The sequence below is a fragment of the Pelophylax lessonae genome (genome assembly GCF_965119305.1).
Source record: "Pelophylax lessonae genome assembly, chromosome: 3".
Taxonomy (NCBI): domain Eukaryota; kingdom Metazoa; phylum Chordata; class Amphibia; order Anura; family Ranidae; genus Pelophylax; species Pelophylax lessonae.
The window spans coordinates 27,591,966-27,611,263 of NC_138770.1; the positions used below are offsets into that span (position 1 = coordinate 27,591,966).

The window sequence follows — 19,298 nt, forward strand, 5'->3', positions numbered from 1 at the left end:
GCCAAGCGGGACCGGATCGGACAGAGCGGCGTGGCGTCTTCAGTTGCTAGGCGAACGCGCACTCATGCACTGACGCGTTTCGTCATCAAAGACTTCCACTGAGGGCGTGAGTGCGCGGCGCGATCACCTCCTCAAATAATCCTCCGTGCGCATGCGTGGCCAGACTGCCCTGCGTTCACATCGAGCCTAGTCCGCACTTCCGCCCTTACAGCATGGGGATACTCCCTTAGTGTCAGCAAAGAATGTATTGGCTTTGAAATCTACATCTACGGGCCATCCCACCGGCTACCGCTTCCGTAGTGACACCGGACACTGACATTTTTTCCACATAAAGCAGAAATTGTCAGAACGTTGTATTTATTAAATTCCCCATGAATACGGCTCGCAAGTGCTTTGATTATGCATTGGCCATATGCCTCTTATGATAAAATAATGTACAATACCATAAAATCGCACTGCATATTACACCATTGGATAATATGAATACACAACATAGCGATCAATCAATACAATACTAAAATGTCCATTAAGCCAATAAAATCATAGACTATCACAAATAATTGGCGTAAACATTAAAATCATCATAGTTAATAATTAAAATGTATACATTAATAAGCAATAAAACACAAGAATTAAATATGATAAATGGTCTTAAAAGGAATATAACTATTTGTATTTGACCCTCTATTAATACTAAAGATCACAATAATATAACTCCACAGATAAAACAAGCCAATATTTAAAATATATAAATATTAGAATGTAAAAATACGTAAAATTCACAGAGAAGAATGACACATGAAAATATATAAAACCACACTCAATAATTGCTGATAAAACAGTTTATATCCAGATCAATGTTCAACCCCTTAGGGTGCATCAAATTTGTCAAAAAAATCCAATATGTCTCCCGTTTGGAGAGTTCTCTCACTCTATTAGAACCTCTCCAAGCGGGGTCCACTCTTTCAATACCCCAAAACTTGAGATGAGAGGGGTCCCTATTATGATGTTGCCGGAAGTGAAGAGACACATTGTGGTCTTTGAAACCTTTGCGTATGTTAGCGATATGTTCTGAAACTCTTATGGCTAATGTCCGCTTGGTCCTCCCTATGTAGATCAGGCCGCACGGACATTCTAAGCCATAAACCACGTGTGTACTATTACAGGATATAAAGTCCTTAATGTCAAAGGTCTGGTTGTTAGCTGAAGATGTAAAATTCCTCAAATGCGTATATACCTGCCTACAAGACCTACACCTCCTGCATGCAAAAAAAACCAACCGTGTTATCCCAAAACATCCTAGGTTTTGTTGGGGGATCTAAGATTTTATGCACAATCTGGTCTCCAAACGAAGGACCTCTCCTGTATATAAAGGACGGAACTGGAGGTAAGACACCCCCCAAAACTTTGTCCATACATAATACCGGCCAGTGTTTTTTAATCACCTCTTCTACATTCTTAAACTGGGCGTTGTATTGGGTAATAAAACTGAACTCGTGGTCATTCTTTGGTTCTCTCACATGTTCCTTTAGACAGTCATCTTGTGATAAGATGTTAATTTCAGCTATAATCCTATCCAGCACCTGGGGATCATACCCCTTCTCCACAAATCTATTTTTTATGATCTGTGCTTTAGCTGAAAAATCTGTGTCTAAAGTGCAGTTCCTCCTCACTCTAAGTAGCTGGCCTCTCGGGTTATTGGCCAGCCACTGGTGGTGATGTCCACTTTGGATGGGGAGATATCCGTTACGGTCCGTGGGCTTAAAGTAGACCTTAGTCACTAGCCCACGGTCAACAAGGGATATCTCCACATCCAAAAAATGAATACTGCTATTACTCCAATTGAAGTCCAGTCTGATGTTATTGTTATTAACATTCAAACCCGTGACAAAGTTGGTTAATGACTCCTCGGATCCGGCCCAGATAAAAAACAGATCATCGATGTACCTGCGGTACAAGATCAGTTCCCTATACTGAGCCGCGTAAATAAAGCCCATTCCCCCATAAAGAGATTGGCGAGGCTAGGGGCGAACTTAGCGCCCATAGCCACACCTCTCCTCTGTTGGTAGAAGGTCCCATTATACCAAAAATAGTTGTGCGCTAAACAGAAGTCCAGCGCACAACTAAGAAATCTCTTCTGGGGGTCCGGGAGTCGCCTCTGCTGCTGAAGGCCCAATTGAATGCCAAAAGTGCGTCCTCATGTTGAATGATGGTGTATAAGGATGCAACATCACCAGTGACTAAAAACACATCTCCACTGTTAGGTATTTCTACGTCTTTCAGGGAAATGAGCAAATCCTTCGTGTCGCGCAAATAAGATTTTAGATTGATCACGCTGGTTTGGAGAAAGTGATCCAGATACTCTCCTAATCTCGAAGATACCGATTGGATGCTGTTTACGATGGGCCTTGCCGGAGGATTCAATTGGTCCTTGTGAACCTTCAGCAGCGTATATATGGTAGGAATACGACTAAAGCTGGGTAGAAGATATCTCTTCTCTTTTTTTATTCAAAACCAGCTGGTCATATCCCATAGTAACCAAATTATTCAAATCCCTTTTGATATTCAGTGGTCGGATCTTTCTCTAAAATCGTATAAGTCTCTGTATCTGACAGCATACCAGATAGTTGGGTGTGGTAGTAGTCCTTTTTTAAAAGAACTACCCCACCACCCTTATCTGCTTGTCTAACCACAATGTCTTTACTTTTTTCCAAAGCCTCTAGGCCTTCTTGAATGTGCCTTAGATTTACTGTTTTTTTGGGTGGATAGCATTCAAGTCTCTGATCACCAGGTTCTTGAACACCTCCACATGCTGATTGGATGACTCTTGCGGATTAAAAAGGGACTTATTCCTAAGACCACTATCCACACCTATTGTCACATCAGTAGTGATAGGAAGGACTCTATTTATGACACGACTTGGATTCAAAAAATGTTTCTTCAAATTAATCTTGCATATATACCTGTGCAGGTCTATATACACGTCAAATTTGTTGACTGTTTTTTGTTTGGCACATTTGAATCCTGCGTTGAGAATATTAATTTCTTTGTTAGTTTAAAGGTACATCCGCTAAATTGTAAATACCACTCATTCTGTCTCCCTTCTTTTTTTGTTGTCTCTTCCCTGCCCTGCATCCCCTTGCATTGAATCTCCCATGGGGTAATAAGGCCCCTGTTGTTGATTCCATCGAGGATCCGAGGCACAATGTGGCTGTGGCAATCCTCCCCCTCTTGGTCGTCCCCTCCAAGGTCTGCCTCCTCTCCTCCCTCCCCTGCCTCTGCCTCCCCTCCATAAAAAAGGGCGAGGTGGGTTAACTGCTGGGGAGTTTGGTTGATTGTACTGAGGTAGTCTCTCATAGCGATTTTGCACAGGAACTGAATATGCATAATCCTGCACATTGTCCACATAAGAGACTGGCTGTTCTCTCGGTCTCTGACCCTGTTGTTGACCAGGATAAGGGTTCTGATTCTGTTGATGATACGGGTTAGAGTCTTTAGGTCTAGCCCCTTTATAAGCTGGTTGGCTCTGTTTACCCTTATGTCCATTCCTGGGTGTATTAGGGGTTGGGATTACTGGATGACTGGATTGTGATGTATCTGGATGTATCTCAACATTATTTGGTCCCAAAGTCGCCTCTAATCCTGGGTTCTGCCAAAGGTAAATGTGATTACCCTTGAAGTCCTCAAGATCTGAGGAGTCATTAACCAACTTTGTCACGGGTTTGAATGTTAATAACAATAACATCAGACTGGACTTCAATTGGAGTAAGAGCAGTATTCATTTTTTGGATGTGGAGATATCCCTTGTTGACCGTGGGCTAGTGACTAAGGTCTACTTTAAGCCCACGGACCGTAACGGATATCTCCCCATCCAATGTGGACATCACCACCAGTGGCTGGCCAATATCCCGAGAGACCAGCTACTTGGAGTGAGGAGGAACTGCACTTTAGACACAGATTTTTCAGCCCAAGCACAGATCATGAAAAATAGATTTGTGGAGAAGGGGTATGATCCCCAGGTGCTGGATAGGATTATAGCTGAAATTAACATCTTATCACAAGATGACTGTCTAAAGGAACATGTGAGAGAACCAAAGAATGACCACGAGTTCAGTTTTATTACCCAATACAACGCCCAGTTTAAGAATGTAGAAGAGGTGATTAAAAAACACTGGCCGGTATTATGTATGGACAAAGTTTTGGGGGGTGTCTTACCTCCAGTTCCGTCCTTTATATACAGGAGAGGTCCTTCGTTATGAGACCAGATTGTGCATAAAATCTTAGATCCCCCAACAAAACCTAGGATGTTTTGGGATAACACGGTTGTTTTTTTTTGCATGCAGGAGGTGTAGGTCTTGTAGGCAGGTATACACGCATTTGAGGAATTTTACCTCTTTTACATCTTCAGCTAACAACCAGACCTTTGACATTAAGGACTTTATATCCTGTAATAGTACACACGTGGTTTATGGCTTAGAATGTCCTTGCGGCCTGATCTACATAGGGAGGACCAAGCGGACATTAGCCATAAGAGTTTCAGAACATATCGCTAACATACGCAAAGGTTTCAAAGACCACAATGTGTCTCTTCACTTCCGGCAACATCATAATAGGGACCCCTCTCATCTCAAGTTTTGGGGTATTGAAAGAGTGGACCCCGCTTGGAGAGGTTCTAATAGAGTGAGGGAACTCTCCAAACGGGAGACATACTGGATTTTTTTGACAAATTTGCTGCACCCTAAGGGGTTGAACATTGATCTGGATATAAACTGTTTTATCAGCAATTATTGAGTGTGGTTTTATATATTTTCATGTGTCATTCTTCTCTGTGAATTTTACGTATTTTTACATTCTATTATTTATATATTTTAAATATTGGCTTGTTTTATCTGTGGAGTTATATTATTGTGATCTTTAGTATTAATAGAGGGTCAAATACAGATAGTTATATTCCTTTTAAGACCATTTATCATATTTAATTCTTGTGTTTTATTGCCTATTAATGTATACATTTTAATTATTAACTATGATGATTTTAATGTTTACGCCAATTATTTGTGAAAGTCTATGATTTTATTGGCTTAATGGACATTTTAGTATTGTATTGATTGATTGCTATGTTGTGTATTCATATTATCCAATGGTGCAATATGCAGTGCGATCATAAGAGGCATATGGCCAATGCATATCGAAGCACTTTAATGCGAGCCGTATTCATGGGGAATTTAAAGCGGTTGTAAACCCTAAAAAAAAAAATAACCTGCAAGTCAAAGGCATAATGAGCTAGTATGCATCGCATACTAGCCTATTATGTGAAACTTACCTTAGAACGAAGCCCCGACACGGACCCCCGGACATTGATGCGGGCGCTGCCATGATCCCTCGCCGTCTCTTCCGGGTTCGGCAGCTCCGGCGCGGTGATTGGCCGGAAGAGACGGCTCCGGCGCGATGATCGACCGAAGCTGCGATGACGTCCCGCGCATGCGCGCGGGAGTGATTTTCCGGCAAGCTCCCGGCAAACAAATTGAAGGTCCCCCTGGACCTTCAGAGCGCATGCGCCGCTCGCGCGAGCAGCTGCATGCACTGTAAATATCTCCTAAACCATGCCAGTTTAGGAGATATTATTTGTACCTACAGGTAAGCCTTATTATAGGCTTACCTGTAGGTAAAAGTGTCAAAACGCGGGATACTACCGCTTTAATAAATACAACGTTCTGACAATTTCTGCTTTATGTGGAAAAAATGTCAGTGTCCGGTGTCACTACGGAAGCGGTAGCCGGTGGGATGGCCCGTAGATGTAGATTTCAAAGCCAATACATTCTTTGCTGACACTAAGGGAGTATCCCCATGCTGTAAGGGCGGAAGTGCGGACTAGGCTCGATGTGAACGCAGGGCAGTCTGGCCACGCATGCGCACGGAGGATTATTTGAGGAGGTGATCGCGCCGCGCACTCACGCCCTCAGTGGAAGTCTTTGATGACGAAACGCATCAGAGCGTGAGTGCGCGGTCGCCTAGCAACTGAAGACGCCACGCCGCTCTGTCCGATCCGGTCCCGCTTGGCGCCAAAGCGGCCAGTTTGAATGCAGACAGAGGTGGATGGACGCTTTTATGCTTGTATGCATTCGCTTATGCCTAACAACATGCTTTGTTTGTGAGTATATTTCTGTGGGGAACGGGTGTTGTTTGCTTCAATAAATTTGGCAGAATTACGCTATGTGTCCCCTTGTTATGCTTGCATGCACATGTTAATATGAGCCATCAGGATAAAGCTTCGTATTAAAGAGCCAGGCGGTTGCCGCAATTGGTCTTGGTGGAGGAGCCAGCGGTGACATTTAAAGGCCTGTTTTTATCCGAGATTTGGTGAGTTTCCAATCTGACGGGTGATCACGGCTTGCTGGTGGTGGTACACGGACATTGTTTTTTTTTCAATTCAAACGGTTCCTTTATTGAAATATTTGGAAAGACACATTCAAAAAGTTGGACAGCAGTTAAATAATAAGAAACAGCCAACAAAGTTCGTACATGGACATTGTTACTAGCCGCACACTCTTCCATTTTACTATTTGCACTGGTACTTGGGACTGTACTTTGGCCGAAAGCTTATTTATACATCAGCAGGAGTTTTTGACCACTGATGGACATTTTATAGTTTTATATTATTTATTGTTCGTTGATTAACCATTCTTAGCCATGATGTTTTAGAAAAATTCTTAATATTTATGCTATTTATTCTGTAGCACTGCTAGATTCGCAAATTAGTTTATGCAAGCTACATTTGTTGCACCCTTCTTTACACTTCAAGCCTAGTGCTGGGAACTCGTTTTTACATGCACGCAGTCATCCTCACCCCAAGTGGATCAGAAATGTCCCTTTCGGTCAGTTCTGCAGGCTTAGGCGGACATGCACACGAAAGATGGATTATGAGGAACGGGGAGCAATATTGAGTAAGAAGTTTGAGGAGAAGGGGTACAAGGCTGATCATGTAAAGGACGCCTACGAAAAGTATTTGTTCTTATATGACACCTCTCTGGCTGGCACAGGTTTAGTGAAAGCAGGGAAGGATTCTGGAGCAGAAAGGGAAGTGCAGGTTAGATTCTGTACTAGGTTCAACAACCAAGCCCCTGTAATAAAGAAGGTCCTGAGGAAGAATTGGAAAATTCTTCAACAAGACCCTGTTTTGAAAGATCATTTACCCCCACACCTGAACCTCATATTTAGGAAACCTAGGGACCTCAGAAGCACCATCAGACCATCAGAAGACAAATGGGTTAAATGGGGCTTGGGGCCGAGTCTTTGGTCCGGGGATATGGACACTGACATGCTTGCTGTTGCATTGAAAGCATGAAAGTGAGTTTTTAGAGCATCCCTTTGAACCTAAAGGCATCTATGGTATTGAATGTTACTTATCTTTTGCAATGTATAATTATTATTTGTTGCATTTGGTTTTTATTCTCCCCTCTGTGTTTTAAATCAAGTGTTTCACTTGCTGTTTTTTATGTCACTGATTACACAGTCTGGTTTGGCCTCGGAGGGTGGGAGTTTTGGTCCAGGTGGGATATGTATCTCCACCTCCCTCTTCCATGCTCCCTCCCATCCTTCCTATTCAACCCTTTCCATTTTCCCTTCCCCCTCCCCCTCCCTTCCCCCCCCCTCCCTTTTCCCCTCCTCCCATCTCCCCTGCCCTACTCTTGGGATTGGGACGGAACAGGAAGAGGTGGGGCCAGCTCCCATTTATTCTTGGGCTGTCCGGAGTGTGACTCAGCAGCATTTTTCTGGCTCTGAGGAAGGGGGTTCGCCCCTGAAACGCGTCAGCCCAGCCACAGCAGCCCCATGCGACCATCTGCATGCCTATTCGCTACATTTGGGACCTTGGCTACCTTGGAGATTGTACATGCTATGTTGTGTGTATTTTATCACACCAGTTTTGTGAGTATTCTGTACACTTTTTAACATTTTAATAAATGGTTTTAATGGTAATGCACTAGGTCGGTGCGCCCTCTTTTCTTTTTTTTGTCTTTTCTCCCAGTTGGTTCTGGATACCCTTGATCCTGAAGGGGGCAGCAAGACCAGTACCTTTTTTAAACACCTGAGTTTGAAATGTACCTCTCTCTACTCCGTCAGATTCTACTTGAGTGCAGGAGATTTGCTTTACTACATGACACTCCCACCACCATGCTTGACTGTAGGCAAGACGCACTTGTCTTTGTACTCCTCACCTGGTTGCTGCTACACACGCTGGACACCATCTGAACCAAATAAGTTTATCTTGGTCTCATCAGACCACAGGACATGGTTCCAGTAATCCATGTCCTTAGACTGCTTGTCTTCAGCAAACTGTTTGCGGACTTTCTTGTGCATCATCTTTAGAGAAGGCTTCTTTCTGGGATGACAGCCATGCAGACCAATTTGATGCAGTGTGCGGCGTATGGTCTGAGCATTGGCAGGCTGACTCCCACCCCTTCAACCTCTGCAGCAATGTTGGCAGCACTCATACGTCTATTTCCCAAAGACAACCTCTGGATATGACGCTTGGCGCGTGCAATCAATTTCTTTGGTCGACCATGGTGAGGCCTGTTCTGAGTGGAATCTGTCCTGTTAAACCACTGTATAGCCTTGGCCACCGTGCTGCAGCTCAGTTTCAGGGTCTTGGCAATCTTCTTATAGCCTAGGCCATCTTTATGTAGAGCAACAATTCTTTTTTTCAGATCTTCAGAGAGTTCTTTGCCATGAGGTGCCATGTTGAACTTGCAGTGACTAGTATGAGAGAGTGAGAGCGATAACACCAAATTTAACACACCTGCTCCCCATTCACACCCGAGACCTTGTATTACTAACGAGTCACATGACACCGGGGAGGGAAAATGGCTAATTGGGCCCAATTTAGACATTGTGACTTAGGGGTGTACTCACTTTTGTTGCCAGCGGTTTTGACATTATTGACTGTGTGTTGAGTTATTTTGAGGGGACAGCAAATTTACACTGTTATACAAGCTGTACACTCACTACTTTACATTGTAGCAAAGTGTCATTTCTTCAGTGTTGTCACATGAAAAGATAGAAAAAAATATTTACAGAAATGTGAGGGGTGTACTTACTTTTGTGAAATACTGTATATACACATAATATGGATTCTCTTTTGTTACGCCCATTTCCTATCAGCTGGACATTTTATATCTGATGAAAAAATCAAATGAAAATGAAAATAAATTTCTTCCCCCAAATCTGTAGACAATAAGTGGGAAATAATAATCCAATCTGTGCGATATCACCGCGCCGTGTAACAATCAGACTCACAATTCAAAAATATGAAATCTATTAAACAGTGTCAGGAAATGAATAAATAGTAATGTGATCGTCCAATAAGAGGATAGAAATGTGTGTCATGTGACACATGTCATCAGTCAGGGCCAATATAAATGATAAAGTGCGAGTGCAGAAATTGCAGATGAGAAAGGTGCTGGTGGTCACTTCCACTCACCTTCCCATCTGACTCCTGTGTTACCAGCGAGTCCCACAGATCCCTTCCCCCTCTATCGCTCACTCCTCTCCTCCTTCCTCTTCCTCCACGGTATATATGGGGGGGAGGGGGAGGGTAGAAAATAACACCCCCTCTAGTGCTCTCCGTCTATCTGCTTTATTCAACATTAAAATCCAAGATGATAGAATTACAAAGCCAGGACTTGAGCAGTGCGGACTAAACAAGCTTCACAATGTGAGCCTTCACTCAGATACCCCTTCCCTGGGATGGCTGAGATGGGACGTCCCTGCACAGGCTCCGCCCATATTTTCTATACCGCGGAGGAGAGGAGTGAAATGATTTGCCACTTATTTTCTACAGATTTGGGGGAAGAAATTTATTTTCATTTTTTTGGCGCTGCATTTTATTTGTTTTTGTGTTTAGTGAAAGAAACTTTCTGAATGTAAGCTGCCATTGGGTGAATGTTTCTGTGAATATTTATACACCATTCTTTACACTACATGATTGCACCGATTTATTATTTATTTTATATCACATTTTATATCTGATGATTTGATTGGAGGGCAGACTTTTACATGGTGATAATAATGTGATAACATCCTCCAACTTTGGGACCTTAAACAGAAAGTGATAATGAGGGAGGAGTCAGTAACCCAATGATGGTGGTCTTCAGGATCAGTCCAATCTTCATCTTGGTTGTTCTCCCCCCATCCTCACTCTCTGACCTCTGGTGGGGCTCAGCCCCGCTGTTATTCATGACTAAATCATGGACTAAATAAGGACAAAAACAGGTACCGTGTAAATAGGCCCTTACCCCTAATAGGTATTTCTAGTCTAATGACCCTTATTAATTGGTTTTATAGAAATTGTCTTTATGTGTCTTGTCCTTGTGAACATGTGCGTGATCGCCCATGTCTTTTATTTGAAATTTGATTAAAATGTAATTTGTTTTTTATAAATTGGTTTTGGCATGATCCTTCTACTCCCACTGGCCTGCAAAGCCCCATCTTTTTCTATCCTTTTACTGAGTAAATAAGGAAGTGCGGGACTTCTTGTGTTGGGAAGATGGCAATGAGTGGGAATAGGGACACTCGTCCTATAATCCCCTCATCACTGTCATTCCTATAAAAGACAGTTCTTGTTGTTTCCTCACTCTCTGACTAAGGTCCATGAATAAAGAAATGAACTGGTAGGAGATCAGAGGACCCATTTACTAGTTACCTTGAGGGGGGAATTGTAAGATCCTCAGAGACAAAGCTGTCTTATGTGGGCGGAGTCCTGGTTTAGGGGAACCAATCTGCTGATGTCTAGTAATAATCTTTGTGTTTCTATTTTAGTAGATGGACGGGAGATGAGGAAAACCTCAGAGGATTGTCTCACTTTGTCTCCAGACTGTAAAGTAGAAGAGGAGGACATCACACAGTATAGTCCAGGAGAAAACCCGGCTCCCTCAAATGTCCATCCGCCACCACACAGTGTAGATGGACCATCTTATTCCTCTTATCCTGAGGAACCTCAGACTGTGAGGGACTGTGCTGGACCATCGTATTCCTCTTATCCTGAGGAACCTCAGACTGTGAGGGACGGTGCAGTCCTTACAACAGATAAGAGGTTCTCCTGTACTGAGTGCGGGAAGTTTTTCAATTTTAAATCCCAACTTAATATGCATAAAATCTCTCACACCGGTGAGAAGTTGTATTCCTGTCTTGAGTGCGGGAAATGTTTTTCATTGAAGTCTGATCTTTACAAACATCAGAAATTGCACACTGGAGAGAAGCCATATTCCTGTCCTGAGTGTGGGAAATGTTTTTCACGGAAGTCCACTCTTTCCAGACATCAGAGATTGCACACTGGAGAGAAGCCATATTCCTGTCCTGAGTGCGGGAAATGTTTTTCACGGAAGTCCAATCTTTCCATACATCAGAGATCGCACACTGGTGAGAAGCCGTATTCCTGTTCTGAGTGCAGGAAATGTTTTTTAGAGACATCTGCTCTTTCCAAACATCAGAGATCGCACACTGGAGAGAAGCCGTATTCCTGTCCTGAGTGCGGGAAAGTTTTTGCACAGAAGTCCGCTCTTTCCACACATCAGAGATCGCACACTGGTGAGAAGCTGTATTCCTGTCCTGAGTGTGGGAAATGTTTTTCATGCAAGTCCTATCTTTCCACACATCAGAGATCGCACACTGGTGAGAAGCCGTATTCCTGTCCTGAGTGTGGGAAATGTTTTTCATGCAAGTCCTATCTTTCCAAACATCAGAGATCGCACACTGGTGAGAAGCCGTATTCCTGCCCTGAGTGCGGGAAATGTTTTTCAGAGACGTGCGCTCTTTCCAAACATCAGAGATCGCACACTGGTGAGAAGCCGTATCCCTGTCCTGAGTGTGGGAAATGTTTTTCATGCAAGTCATATCTTTCCACACATCAGAGATCGCACACTGGTGAGAAGCCGTATTCCTGTCCTGAGTGCAGGAAATGTTTTTCAGTGAAGTCCCATCTTAACACACATCAGAGATTGCACACGGGGGAGAAGCCGTATTCCTGTCCAGAGTGCGGAAAATGTTTTTCAGTTAAGTCCTATCTTTACACACATCAGAGATCTCATATGGGTGAGAAGCCGTATTCCTGTCCAGAGTGTGGGAAATGTTTTGCACGGAAGTCCCATCTTTCCACACATCAGAGATTGCACATGGGGGAGAAACCACTTTCCTTTCCTGAGTGAGGGAAATGTTCCTCACTGAAGTCCTGTCTTCCTGTACATCAGGGATCCCACACAACCCTGGAGGTGTATTAGTGCCTTGAGTGCGGGGAAATGTCTTCTATATGAATGTTGGTGGACATGTGGGGAAGAAGCACACCCTGATATACACCTCAGATATACTCCATGGGTGACCTTCATCATGTAAGAAACACTTCATAAGGAGATCAGAGATCACCAAAGACATGGATGAAGTGTTGTCAAGTGCTGGGCATTGATAGCAGGAGAAAAATAAAAATGGAGTCATTACCTTTCTCTGTACATTTACCTTTCTCTGAGTACATTTTGTGTGGGAAGATTTCACAAACACTTATGCCCCATACACACGTGCAGATTATCTGCAGACTTACCAAAACCATATAATATGAGGTCAAACCTAAACACTTTCAATTTGTATGCAATCCGGCAGGCCCTTGCACTACATAGAAAAGGTAAGTCTGCAGATAATCTGCACGTGTGTATGGGGCATTACAGATCTGGTTGTTATAAATGTGTTGATGAAATGTGACCCGCATTCCCCCAGTCATGGCGAATTGGGATTTCCTATAATGGTCCGTTCCATCTAGTGGCCATAATGTGCTTTCCTGACAGATGTCCATGGTAGCATACGTTTGGGTAGCCCCGCCCTCGTTCCTCCCCTATAAGACCCCCACCCCCATAAATGTTCAGAAAAAGCCAATGGCTGCCTTCCTTTTTTGTTCTCCTCACTTATAGGACCATTTTTGTATGTTTTCTTACCTATTGGAAGTATTGGTGGGCGGGTCTGGTGCTGGGCAGCTGTGCGGGATGTCAGGAGCTTTCTTTGGTATCCAGAAGTCTTTCAGGATGTCCCGAGTGATCATTGAGTCCCCAGCTCAGCTATCAGCGGGGTGGTGTTATGGCACACATTTGTAGAGGATCCATGCCTGGAGAGTGGGCACTGCCATCGGCGGCCATTTGCATTGGCTGTTAGCGGGTGGCCATTAAGTGTTAGACACGTGAAATTAGTTTCGGTGCAAATACAAATTCCGACAAATTTTTGGTTATTCCTAGATTCGGATGTATCCAAATCGGACAGATGAATGGAAAGAAAAGAATGCCGGCAATAGAAAAAAAAAACGCCCCCCCAGTCCATACCAGGCCCTTAGAGTTCAAAAAGAAAGAAAAAAAAAACATGAAAATCAATACCAGACCCTTTATCCCGGCATGCAGTCCGGCAGGTCAGGAAAGTGGGAGGGACGAGTGATAGCCCCCCCTCCTTAACAATTCCAGGCCACATGTCCTCAACATGGGGGGGGTGGGTGCTTTGGGGAAGCTCTGCCCCCCCCACCCCACCCCAAAGAACCTTCTCTTCATGTTGATGGGGAGAAGGGCCTCTTCCCCACAACCGTGGCCTGTGCTTGTGGGGGTCTGCAGGCAGGGGGCTTGTCGTAATATGAAAGCCCCTTTTACCAAGGGGGCTCCCAGATCCTGCCACCCCATGTGAATGAGTATTGGGACCATAGTACCTGTACATCATAATAAATACAAACATGGCTTACTAGCACGCGGCCTTCCTTCGAAACTCCAACAAATTAACCCAACCTGGGGCGGACACGGGGGGGGGGGGGAATCAGAAAAAATGTGTTGTGTATATACAGGTATCCGTCCTGATGATCCTAGGTACAAGATAAAATATACAGTATCTTACAAAATTAAGTACACCCCTCACATTTTTGTAAATATTTTATTCTATCTTTTCATGTGACAACACTGAGGAAATGACACTTTGCTACAATGTAAAGTAGTGAGTGTACAGCTTGTATAACAGTGTAAATTTGCTGTCCCCTCAAAATAACTCCACACAGCCATTAATGTCTAAACTGCTGGCAACAAAAGTGAGTACACCCCTAAGTGACAATGTCCAAATTGGGCCCAATTAGCCATTTTTCCTCCCCGGTGTCATGTGACTTGTTAGTGTTACAAGGTCTCAGGTGTGAATGGGGAGCAGGTGTGTTTAATTTGGTGTTATCGCTCTCACTCTCTCATACTGGTCACTGGAAGTTCAACATGGCACCTCATGGCAAAGAACTCTCTGAGGATCTGAAAAAAAAGAATTGTTGCGCTACATAAAGTTGGCCTAGGCTATAAGAAGATTGCCAAGACCCTGAAACTGAGCTGCAGCATGGTGGCCAAGACCACACAGCGGTTTAACAGGACAGGTTCCCCTCAGAACAGGCCTCGCCATGATCAAACAAAGAAGTTGAGTGCATGTGCTCAGTGTCATATTCAGAGGTTGTCTTTGGAAAATAGATGTATGAGTGCTGCCAGCATTGCTGCAGAGGTTGAAGGGGTGGGGGGCGTCAGCCTGTCAGTGCTCAGACCATACGCCGCACACTGCATCAAATTGGTCTGCATGGCTGTCACCCCAGAAGGAAGCCTCTTCTAAAGATGATGCACAAGAAAGCCCGCAAACAGTTTGCTGAAGACAAGCGGACTAAGGACATAGATTACTGGAACCATGTCCTGTGGTCTCATGAGACCAAGATAATCTTATTTGGTTCAGATGGTGTCAAGCATGTGTGGCGGCAACTAGGTGAGGAGTACAAAGACAAGTGTGTCTTGCCTACAGTCAAGCATGGCGGTGGGAGTGTCATGGTCTGGGGCTGCATGAGTGCTGCCAGCACTGGGGAGCTACAGTTCATTGAGGGAACCATGAATGCCAACATGTACTGTGACATACTGAAGCAGAGCATGATCCCCTTCCCTTCGGAGACTGGGCCGCTGGGCAGTATTCCAGCATTATAACAGCCCCAAACACAACTCCAAGACAACAACTGCCTTGCTAGAGAAGCTGAGGGTAATGGTGATGGACTGACCAAGCATGTCTCCAGACCTAAACCCTATTGAGCATCTGTGGGGCATCCTCCAACGGAAGGTGGAGGAGAGCAAGGTCTCTAACATCCACCAGCTCCGTGATGTTGTCATGGAGGAGTGGAAGAGTACTCCAGTGGCAACCTGTGAAGCTCTGGTGAACTCCATGCCCAAGAGGGTTAAGGTAAGGCAGTGCTGGAAAATAATGGTGGCCGCACAAAATATTGACACTTTGGGCCCAATCTGGACATTGTCACTTAGGGGAGTACTCACTTTTGTTGCCAGCGGTTTAGACATTAATGGCTGTGTGTTGAGTTATTCTGAAGGGACAGCAAATTTACACTGTTATACAAGCTGTACACTCACTACTTTACATTGTAGCAAAGTGTCATTTCTTCAGTGTTGTCACATAAAAAGATAGAATAAAATATTTACAAAAATGTGAGGGGTGTACTTACTTTTGTGACATACTGTATATATATATATATATATATATATATATATATATATATATTGTAATCCTAATATTTCATATGTGGTTTTTCATATTTATCTTTGTATTTAATTATATTTAGTATTTCTTTTTTATATTTTATTATTAAGTGTACTTAGAACAGAAGCTAGAAGCCCTGCATTCATTACACGGCCACACCTCCCTCCCGCCTCCTCAGTCAGCTCTGCATGTGCCTCCGTTCCGCCTCCTCTCATCTCTCCCAATACTCCCCGCTCCGTCCCTTGGAAGGACTCGATGACGCGGAGGCAACTCCCTCCCACCTCAGCCCCGCCTCCTCTCAGTCAGCTGTTCGCTATGTCTTATAATTTTTCCCGACCTCGAAAATGTCTTGTGTGCATGTGCACTGGTGACTCGCATCAGCTGTTTCCTGACGCGGTCTAACCGGAAGTGACGAGGTCCGACAGAATTTTACAAAGCTGGCACTTGAGCAGTGCGGACTAAACAAGCTTCACAATGTGATCCTTCACTCAGATACCCCTTCCCTGGGATGGCCGAGATGGGACGTCCCTGCGCAGGTTCCGCCCATATCTTCTATCCCCCCCATATATATATGCCGTGGAGGAAGAGGAAGGAGGAGAGGAGGGAAATTATTTGCCACTTATTGGCTACAGATTTGGGTGAAGCAATTTACTTTTGATTTTTTTTTGGGGCTGCATTTTATTTGATTTTTTATTTGTTTTTGTGTTTCGTGAAATAAACTTTCTGAATGTAAGCTGCCATTGGGTGAATGTTTCTGTGAATATTTATACACCATTCTTTACACTACATGATTGTACCAATTTATTATTTGTTTTAATATCACATTTTATATCTGATGATTTGATTGGAGGACAGACTTTTACATGGTGATAATAATGTGATAACATCCTCCAACTTTGGAACCTTAAACAGAAAGTGATAATGAGGGAGGAGTCAGTAACCCAATGATGGTGGTCTTCAGGATCAGTCCAATCTTCATCTTGGTTGTTCTCCCCCCATCCTCACTCTCTGACCTTTGGTGGGGCTCAGCCCCGCTGTTATTCATGACTAAATCATGGACTAAATAAGGAAGTGCGGGACTTCTTGTGTTGGGAAGATGGCAATGAGTGATAGAGATGGAGGGGACACTCGTCCTATAATCCCCTCATCACTGTCACTCCTATAAAAGACAGTTCTCATTGTTTCCTCACTCTCTGACTAAGGTCCATGAATAAAGAAATGAGCTGGTAGGAGATCAGAGGACCCATTTACTAGTTACCTTGAGGGGGGAATTGTAAGATCCTCTAAGATAAAGCTGCCTGATGTGGGCGGAGTACTGGTTTAGGGGAACCAATCTGCTGATGTCTAGAAATAATCTTTTTATTTCTATTTTAGTAGATGGACGGGAGATGAGGAAAACCTCAGAGGATTGTCTCACTTTGTCTCCAGACTGTAAAGTGGAAGATGAGGATATCACACAGTACAGTCCAGGTGAAAACCCGGCTACCTCAAATGTCCATCCAGGCACCACACAGTGTAGATGGACCATCGTATTCCTCTTATCCTGAGGAACCTCAGACTGTGAGGGATGGTGCCGGACCATTGTATTCCTCTTACCCTGAGGAACCTCAGACTGTGAGGGATGGTGCCGGACCATCGTATTCCTCTTCTCCTGAGGAATCTCAGACTGTGAGGTACAGTGCCGGACCATCGTATTCCTCTTTTCCTGAGGAACCTCAGACTGTGAGGGACGGTGCCGGACCACCGTATTCCTCTTATTCTGAGAAACCTCAGACTGTGAGGGACGGTGCTGTCCTTCCAACAGATAAGAGGTTCTCCTGTACTGAGTGCGGGAAGTGTTTCAATTTTAAATCCCAGCTTAATATGCATAAAAGATCTCACGCCAGTGAGAAGCCGTATTCCTGTCTTGAGTGCGGGAAATGTTTTTCATTGAAGTCGCATCTTAACACACATCAGAGATTGCACATGGGGGAGAAGCCGTATTCCTGTCCTGAGTGTGGGAAATGTTTTTCATTGAAGTCGCATCTTAACACACATCAGAGATTGCACACGGGGGAGAAGCCGTATTCCTGTCCTGAGTGCGGGAAATGTTTTTTAGAGAAGTCCACTCTTTCCACGCATCAGAGATTGCACACTGGTGAGAATCTGTATTCCTGTCCTGAGTGCGAGAAATGTTTTTCAGAGAAGTCCAATCTTTCCAAGCATCAGAGATTGCACACTGGTGTTAAGCCGTATTCCTGTCCTGAGTGTAGGAAATGTTTTTCACGCAAGTCATATCTTTCCACACATCAGAGATTGCACACGGGGGAGAAGCCATATTCCTGTCCTGAGTGCGGGAAATGCTTTTCAGAGAAGGCCACTCTTTCCAAGCATCAGAGATTGCACACTGGTGAGAATCTATATTCCTGTCCTGAGTGCGGGAAATGTTTTTTAAATAAGTCCACTCTTTCCACACATCAGAGATCTCACACTGGTGAGAAGCCGTATTCCTGTCCTGAGTGCGGGAAATGTTTTTCACAGAAGTCCCATCTTTCTACGCATCAGGGATTTCACACTAGTGAGAAGCCGTATTCCTGTCCTGAGTGCGGGAAATGTTTTTTAAATAAGTCCACTCTTTCCACACATCAGAGATTGCACACGGGGGAGAAGCTGTATTCCTGTCCTGAGTGCGGGAAATGTTTTTCAGATAAGTCCAATCTTTACACACATCAGAGATCTCACACGAGGGAGAAGCCACTTTCCTGTCCTGAGTGAGGGAAATGTTCCTCACTGAAGCCCTGTCTTCCTGTACATCAGGGGTACCACACAACCCTCGAGGTGTATCAGTGCACTGAGTGCGGGAAACGTCTTCTATATGAATGTTGGTGGTAGGGCTGCAACTAACGATTAATTTGTCTGTCGGCTAATCTATCGATTATTTTTGCGATTAGTCGACTAATCTAACAATTATTTTTGGCAGAAATTAGCCCATTAGATTTAGTATTAGGTATTGAGGTACCTCATCCCTAGTCGAATTCGGAAAGGTAGCAAGATGTAGGGCCAGGGTTGGGATTTTAAGGGTACCGTTTTATAACTAATAAGAGAGATGTATCTACAAAAATGTCTAAAAAGTATATAATTTTATTAATCACATAGAGTGAAAAAAATACAGATACAAATACAAAGACATTACTGTTACAAGATAACATGAAACATCATCATGGTAACAACATAATTGATAAAATATCGTCAGAGATAATGTCCTTGAAATTGTGGACAGGACTAGTCAGAGGTCACATTCAGTCTGGAGGTGCCAGGACTGGTGTGTGTCCCTCTAGTCATTCCGATTACCACTACCCGACATGTTTCGCGGTGATACCGCTTCTTCAGGGGTACAAGGGATGTAACTTGATAAAAAGCCACTAAACTATAACAAAAATAGATACATGATTATCATACATATATGAGCGTATATACATATACATGTTCGTTTTGCTGTTTCGAATATCAAGTATGGAGCAATTGGCGATAGGCCCCTCCTACTTCTGACACTGGTACGTCATTTATTCGATCACATGGTAGACATTTTACTTACATGAGTATACAAGAAGAATGATCTACACTGGCATGTAGGCCAAGGCATATATATGATACTTCCAGTGGTGGAACTGATGGTTCATGGCAAACGGAGCATAGGTGTCGGTCATCAAAAATTGTCCCCCGGGCGGGCAAGGATGACCAAATGGCAAAAAAGCCTA

The 19,298-nt window shown here is 43.8% G+C and overlaps 2 protein-coding genes and 1 pseudogene across 3 annotated transcripts in view; 2 read left to right on the forward strand and 1 right to left on the reverse strand.

Moving 5' to 3' along the window:
• The window catches only part of LOC309549845 (uncharacterized protein), a gene marked incomplete at both ends in the record, with an annotated part of 51,338 nt that extends 39,138 nt beyond the window's left edge, over window positions 1-12,200 (forward strand). The window contains 1 exon segment of the mRNA XM_082250344.1: window positions 11,190-12,200. Coding sequence (XP_082106470.1) covers window positions 11,190-12,200 — 1,011 coding nt within the window.
• The window catches only part of LOC309550260 (uncharacterized protein), a gene marked incomplete at both ends in the record, with an annotated part of 1,652,360 nt that overhangs the window by 1,536,648 nt on the left and 96,414 nt on the right, over window positions 1-19,298 (reverse strand). The gene's annotated exons all lie outside the window — the stretch shown is intronic.
• On the forward strand, window positions 17,890-18,432 carry LOC309549846 (annotated as a pseudogene). Its single transcript has one exon. The product of its transcript is annotated as an uncharacterized misc_RNA (transcript).